This window comes from Brienomyrus brachyistius, chromosome 20 (genome assembly GCF_023856365.1).
Source record: "Brienomyrus brachyistius isolate T26 chromosome 20, BBRACH_0.4, whole genome shotgun sequence".
In the NCBI taxonomy this organism is placed as follows: Eukaryota; Metazoa; Chordata; class Actinopteri; order Osteoglossiformes; family Mormyridae; genus Brienomyrus; species Brienomyrus brachyistius.
This window is the reverse complement of record NC_064552.1, coordinates 6499736-6507786: the sequence shown is the minus strand read 5'-3', so window position 1 is coordinate 6507786 and position 8051 is coordinate 6499736. Positions and strand designations below refer to the sequence as shown.

The following is an 8051-nucleotide window of genomic DNA, read 5'->3' as shown; positions in this document are numbered from 1 at the left end:
TCATGCCCTGCGAAGGAAAGAAACCTCACCTGAGAGAGCGGAGGGAGAGGAGGCATGGACCAGCGAGGTGCCCAGGGACAGGTTGTTGGGGTTAGTCTGGTAGCCGTACCCACTGAGCACCGAGGTGTTTGGGGGCAGCGTGGAGCTGGCCCAAGTGTAGGAGGCCTGGCTCGAGTCCAGGGTGCCGCTCTCATACTGCCCTGGAAAAACAAGGTGGCAACGGTGAGAAAAGACGAGAGAGGCCAGCATCTCAGAGCTTAGTGGGAAACAACAGGCAGCAGCACGGCACAGACAAACGACACCTCAGCTGCAGATTGAGTATAAAGAATTGGTTGAAGCTAAATTTTGGTCTGGATTTTTACTTTCTGGACATGAAATTTCCACCTTTCACCCTGTACTGGACTGCTGTTTGTCCTGTATTGCGCTGCTGTTTGTCCTGTATTGCGCTGCTGTTTGTCCTGTATTGCGCTACTGTTTGTCCTGTATTGCGCTGCTGTTTGTCCTGTATTGCGCTGCTGTTTGTCCTGTATTGAGCTACTGTTTGTCCTGTATTGCGCTACTGTTTGTCCTGTATTGTGCTGCTGTTTGTCCTGTATTGTGCTGCTGTTTGTCCTGTATTGCGCTGCTGTTTGTCCTGTATTGCGCTGCTGTTTGTCTATTATTGCGCTGCTGTTTGTCTGTTATTGCGCTGCTGTTTGTCCTGTATTGCGCTGCTGTTCGTCCTGTATTGCGCTGCTGTTTGTCCTGTATTGAGCTGCTGTTTGTCCTGTATTGCGGTATGTAACACCGCAGCTAGCTAGCTGGTTAGCAGAACATGCTGGTTCAACACCTCCTAAAAAGCAGTGCATTTATTTGATGTTTAGTGTAGTGACTGTCTGTGGCCAGCAGGGGGCCTTGGGGGGCCCATGCAACTGCTTGGTGTGGGTGGTGGGAATCAGTACCCGATCGCGGGTCCACTGAGGCCTTCTTTGGGATGGGGAGGGTGTTAGAGGGGGACCGGGGAGGGCTGCTGCTGCTGGATCGGCTGCCTTTCAGCAACCTCTTCACGTCGTCCAGCTCTGTCCCTGAAACACGGGCTCAGCATCAGTGTGAAGCCCCCTGCAGCTTTTTGTATTTTTGGTCACACTCGACACAAGTGTTTTCTCACTGGCTATTTCAATGGCTATTTCAGTATCTAAAAATGAGTGCCTCTTAACCTGTACATATCTCACCATTTATTACTGCACTGGTCTCCGTTATAATGGTGGAAACGTGTTTTGTCCCGTTAACCTTACGAACAGCCCAGCAATACGGCATAAACGGTATGCCTTCGATTGATAACTTACATCTGGTGGAGGGAGAGGCGCTCTGCAATCTCGCTCTGATTTCACTCTCTGAGGGGGGGCAGGGGGGGTGGTGACAAAAGATTTAACACACCTTACAGGACCTTGGATCCCAATATGATTTGATTTAAACAAAGGCCGAGTTTTATCATAGTTCATTGTGTGACTATTGTGTGTCATCTGTTGTGTCAAATGTTACAACTGTTATGTGTGTGCGCTGCTTCTCTATGCCTTGTAAAATTGCCCCTCGGGGACAAATAAAGTTTTTTGAATTTGAATTGAATTTGAATTAAATTATCAGACTATTTATGCGACATATCGTGAATGGACATGGTTTTCCATAATAATGGTGAATAGCTACCTCTGCTATGACTCCTCCCTCTTGTGGCTGCACTAGCGGAAGCTGAAACAGATATTGCTATGACATTAAATCAAAAACAAAACTTTGTCCCAATTTGCTGCTATAAATAGGGCTTCACATAACTGGTATGCAAGTACAAATTCGACATATAGAGCGATACGCACAACAATTTCTTTTTGTTACATCGCAAATGCCCATAAACTATGTCAATTAAATTCCCGCAAATTTTAACTTCTGCACAACTACTGCATACTTCATTTGCGGTATAAACCTTAAAATGCACGGTAACTCCTTGACATAACAGTGCAAATGCACATAAAATAACTACGCATTTGCACTGGTATGAAAAGATATTGCCTCACGTATCACTCATATGGCAAATGGATAGTTGCATGCCAGTTATGCGCATCCTTAATTACAAAGAAAATCATTATCATTCACAAACAGCAAAATAATGGAACCAATCTGCCTCCCAGAGGCTATTTCAGCCAATGCTCACTTATGAAAAAGAATGAATAAAGAAATACTAATCTGCCTTCATCAGCACATGTTCATTATTATCAAAATGAATGCATATCACGTTATAACTCACCATACTCTTTCCTCGTGTATTCTGGTGAGGAATTTTCACTTGAACTTCCTACATACAGGAATGAAAAAAGACTTTCTGAATATCTACGTGTAAAAATGCATATCTGCAGGAACAAGTCAGCACCATTGGAAAACCTCCTCAGACATCCATTCTGCTGACCATGAAGAGTGTCAGTGATACTGCTTTTAACTCCAACAGTTAATAAACAAACGTTTACTGAACTTTAAGATATTAATTATATTGCAAATTTAACTTCACACTGCAGTTAAGGGCTCCCTATAAATTGTTCACTCGTAATCAAATTACTGTAGAATTTTTTTACAAAAAATTTAATTTTGGCTCTGAATAATACCAAAAGTTACTTAATCAATAATTACATACTTTTTCTTAAACAATTAAGGTACAAAATGGGTTCATCATTTAATCTCTTAAATGTTCATTAAGAAATGGAATAATGAGACCATATTATATTTGAATAATTCCATCAAACGAGGTACATTCACATTTCCAAAAAACAAAAGGAACAGAACAGACTCTACACAGTGTACATGTACTGTAGATGTGATGCTTCTGCGTTTGTGTACATCTGATTTAAATAATGTGATTTAATTACAGGTGACCAATTAGCATAAGATAAACGTCTGCATGCCAAGGCACATATGAAAAGTGTGGCACCCTTGTCTTGCATCAGGGTTTCCCAACCTGGTCCTCAGGGACCCCAAGACAGCCCAGGTTTTTGCTCCCTTCCAGCTCCCTGCCAGACAGTCCACATTTTTGCTCCCTTCCAGCTCCCTGCCATACATTCCACATTTTTGCACCCTTGCAGCTCCCTGCCAGACAGTCCACATTTTTGCACCCTTCCAGCTCCCTGCCAGACAGTCCACATTTTTGCACCCTTCCAGCTCCCTGCCAGACAGTCCACATTTTTTCTCCCTCCCAATTCCCTAAACAAAAAATCTGGGGATCTGTAAGGACTGATCAAAGAAGTTTTCTACAATGACACCTCTGCCTCAGTCTTACATAGGTGCCAAGGACAACCTCAGCCTCACCTTCGTAAGCCAGCGAGTACATGCCAGTGGCCTTCTTCTCAGCAGCGGCAGAGGAGTAGCTGGCAGATGAGGAGGAGCCCTGACCTCTCCTCATGCCCCCCATGCCAGCAGAGCTAGCATTCCCCTTGGTGGTGACTGTAGTCATGGTAACCACGCCCCCACCAGAGCCAGTCACAGAGGCACCTCTGGAACCACCTACGAAGCTGCTCCCCACGCCTCCCCCAGAAGCACTCAGCGCAGCACCTCCCGCAGAACCTCCTCCTTCACCTCCACCAGACATTCCTATGGAAACCCCACCTGCATCTGGAGGAATGAAAAAGAGGTGACTGATGAGGCTAAGGGCATGAAAGAACCTGAACATATATCTCAGAACAACACACTGCAGCAACTCAACTTTTTCCCATTTCAAGATTCCAGGCTTTATAATATTAACGATTGTTTTACAAAATCATGCAGTTGTACTGTTTGTTTTATTATACTGTTGCTTTACAATATACATTACACATGCAAAATATCAACACCAGTTAAAATTGCCATGAAAGTGATCATATTTTAGATTTTATTAGTTTGGGGACATGGAACTTTTCTGATCGAATTCAGTCATATTCCTTACAAACTTGTGCTTGAAGAGAAGCAATCAATCCAGGATGAGTTACAGAATATTAGGACCTTGCCTAAGATTATAAATAAAAATGGCCATTTTAAAAGTTCCGAGTGGGAGTCACATGACGTGACATACTTACTGCTGCTGTGTGTGATGATTTTCTGCTCCACCAGCCCCCCCTCAGAAGTGCTGGTGCTCACGATCCGCTGGCTGCTGACAGAGCTACTGTTGCCCTCTAATGGTCAACAACGTAACTTATCAAGAACAAGTTGACTGTATGACCAGAAACCAATTCACAATAACGCATTGTTATAGCGGAGATACATAATTTCATCATATTATCAAATATATCGACCCTGTTTACATTTGGTCTTAAAATGTGTCTCGGGTAACCAAATTTCAAGTGGACAGCACAAAATACACAAATGTCTCTGCTGACACTTGCGATCCGATGGCCAAGACACATTTTAAAACCAAGTGCAAACATATGTTTCATTTTCATTTTTCCCAGCTCGCTGGAGAGAGCAAAAAAGTTGACAGTCTGGGGATCCCCAAGGACCGGATTAGGAAACACTGCTCAAGTTGTTCTGAACCCGATGGAGTTTCATAGTGCATGAGAGTGTGTGTCCTGAGATGGATGTGTTCCCCTGCCTTGTGCCCCGTGTTTACTAGGATATGCTTTGCAACTGCATAAGTTCTCCATGGGACCCTGTACTGGATAGAGGTTGGAAGACGGATCAAAAAACTCACTCGGTGGAAGAGAAGTCAGTCTGGTTGCCGTAGTTACTGTTTCAGTCACAACTGTGGATTTCACATACAAAGTTAAAAGTATTTTAGAAATGTTGTCGCAAGTTAATAAAATTTACATTCTTTGCAATTCAAGGGGTGGCCCTTTGAATTACGATTGGATTACGTTCTGACAAACCCATCGGAAGTGGAAAATATAGCAAGTTAAATATGACAATAAGATTAATGAATACGTAAATGAATAACTACCATAACTGAATAAATAAATCAATAAATATTGTAACTAACTAAATACCAGTAATTGAAAAGTAAATAAATGTAAACAAGTTTATTTGGTCAAACACAGAAAAAAATACACTGTATGATATGTTGTTTAACACTCTGTGAGATATTTACTCTCAGAGACTGCAAGCATGGCTGTCCGGATGCTACCATCGCTCGGTGTCAGTAGAACATATCGTACAGCATATTGCTAGCCGAGGAACAGATCGGAATTCGAAGTTGACTGCTTAATGTGCATTGCTATCGCACTGCAAGTCAAAATGACGCGAGTCGAAATATCGTAAAGCAAGGAGCACCGGTATACAAGCTGGAAACAAAGTTTGACAAGGATGGTTTAAATATCACAGAGTCATATCTGCCTGGTGACCCTAGTTTAAAAAAAACTGGACATCTGGAGAACTGATAACTAAGATAAGGATGAAAGTTTAGCGACAATTACTTAAGAGTTTAAGCAAGTGGGCTAACATTATTTTCCTGTATGAAATGGGATGATAGTAAGTAGAATAAGCTAATGGGCACCGTCTTTAATAGAACTCAAAGTTGATAAATGTCGCTATTGTAAGAAGCACCGATTGATTTCTTAGACGGTTGGCCGATTCCTTCTCATCATTCCGGATCTTCTTCCTATTCTCACCTTTTCCTGACATTCCCGAAGTCCCAGCACAGTGGCTTCTACTCTGGCTCCTTAAGCTGTCCATCCCATGTTACCGTTCCAAACCAGAGCAGAGTTGTACCTGTCAGCCCTGGAAAAGTCATATTTCTTGTCCACAGATACATAATAAAGTATCAATGTGCAACTTGCACAGACATGCATGTACAATAGGGGGCAAAATAGATCAGCAGTACTTGCGTCTAATTCCGAAAGATCGTGCATTTTAGAATGTAACTAAATTTAATCAGTTCAAGATTTTCCACCTCTATTCCCACATTGGATGAAATTATTTTCCTGGTTGCACGGGCCTGTACCCTTACCACCCTAGCTCTGCATGTTCTCCCAAGGTTTGAGCAAGTTTCTTCCAACAATCCATAAATTATTAGTGTCTCTAAATTACCCATAGTGTGCGAGTGTTTGCCCTGCAATGCACTGATATCCCATCCAAGTGTCTCCTGCCTTGTGCTTCCCTGGCTAACCGTCACCCTACAATCTCAGAAAAAAGGGTCAGAATTTGTACCTTTGCTTGTCACTGAGGCTGTACCCTTGTAGTTGTACCTTTTAAGGTACAGAAATGGATTCTGAAATGGATTCTCCCAAAGGTACAAACAGCATTAATGTACCATCAATGGTATAGAAATGTTCCTCAGAGTACATTTCTGCATCTTACAAAATACAATTACCTACAGCTAAGGGTACAACTGGCAGACCCTTGAGGGTACAGCCCCAGTGACAAGCAAAGGTACAAATTTTACCCTTTTTCCTGGGACTGTATACCGGATAAGCGGTTATGACAGGTAAGTGGATGCATGAACATCTGCAACGTAAATATAAGCTTATGCAAACATACAGAAGAGAAACATTCAATTGATAAACTCATATTGTTTCATATATATAGACAGGTTTACTTAAAAGCTACCCCAAGAACAAAGAAAATGTAATTTTTAAAGAGTAAATATTAAAATACTCAGGCTTACATATTTAAGAAGTGAATGAACAAATTAATAAATGTTCATATAATAATCATATTCCAACTTTTCCGAGAATATAGCCTACTACAAACAGGGGTCAATTTTAACAGGTTTAAAGTAAAACAACGCAATGCAAATAGCAAAAGCAGCTGAATTTCATTCCCACGTGCAGCCGGAACGTGCGAAGTTTTGGCGAAGGTGCAAAGCTGCGCTCGGAACAAAACACTCAGAGCGTGTCCGCAGTCTGCAGCGGCGTTATTTAAGATTATTTAAGATTACCTCCCAAGATGCGTTTATCTTCGTTTTCCCGGTATACACATCAAAACACAGACCACCCAATACTTTCTTGTATTTAAGATGTATTTCCCAGTATGAGAAATCCCTTACTGATGTTAAAGAATTATAATCATTCATATAACTGTAGGCCTACATTTGATTACTATACCTTAATTTATTAATTTATATATGTAAATCATTTACATTAGAAGAAATATGCCAAAACCATATAGCCGAATTCATGGCCCTCTCTATATAATAAACATATGACAAGCAAATGAAAATATTTATGTTTACTGTAAAATACATATATGTTGGCACAAGCTGTAGAGTAGTTTGATATGTGCCAATACAGCTTTTTTCCACGAATAACACTTCAGACAACAGATCATTTAAACGGTTTCCATTAAGTCCAACCTCAGTAAAACCACAAGTCAGCTCACAGTAAAATCTATTACGCTGCACTTGTTTCTGCAAACGACAAGTGACTAATACCCAAAGTCGACTTAAATGCAAAGTCGCCCACCAGATAAAACCACAGCGCCTTTGCGCAGGGTCAGCTGTAAAGTCAGAAAGCTGCGATGCTCCATACCTGTGCGGTGGTAGTTTCTCGGATAAAAAGTGTCACTTTTCGTCTTTTACGGCTAGATTTCCCGTCCGTTGCTGTTTTGTATCCCCTGAGTTCAAAGGCGTGACTCACTCGCGCGGGGGTACGCTTTCACTATTTTGTCCCTTACTTTGCTTTCCTATTACATGCATATTTTATATAGGCAAGTTTAGACAACTCTGTCGCGTCGAGGCAGGTCTTTAAAATCTCCAAGACGGCAAGTTAATGTAACGCTTCTACCGATTATACTTAAATTGTATTTCAGTGTTCTTTATTACGGTTATAAAAACTGTCATTTGTTTTGGGGATAATTTCAAGCCGCGTTGGTGTATAGTTATTTCAAATTACGCACCACGCATAAAAATACCCTCAGGGCAGGGATCTCTGAACATGAAATTAGGTTACACTTTTACTGGATGAAAAATGTCTTTTTAAAAGGTATATATATATATATATCACTCATTGCTGGAGAGAATGGAATTTTGAGATTTTAACGACAGGTGTTTCTGTTCCGTATTTTGTATACGTATTTCTTGCGTTTTTAAATTAGGCCTATGTAATCACAATCAGGGGTAGCTAGCGTTTAAA

The 8051-nt window shown here is 41.3% G+C and overlaps 1 protein-coding gene across 1 annotated transcript; it reads right to left on the bottom strand.

Moving 5' to 3' along the window:
* On the bottom strand, positions 1–7625 carry LOC125716075 (collagen alpha-1(XVII) chain-like). The gene is made up of 10 exons (XM_048988311.1): positions 7449–7625; positions 5592–5700; positions 4679–4729; positions 4068–4163; positions 3325–3627; positions 2276–2323; positions 1684–1725; positions 1326–1373; positions 942–1064; positions 1–200 (listed from the first exon to the last, which is right to left on the bottom strand). The coding sequence occupies exons 2-10, from the start codon at positions 5653–5655 to the stop codon at positions 1–3; spliced, it is 975 nt and encodes a 324-aa protein (XP_048844268.1). The 5' UTR covers positions 5656–5700; positions 7449–7625.
* Between the last annotated feature and the right edge of the window lie 426 nt (positions 7626–8051).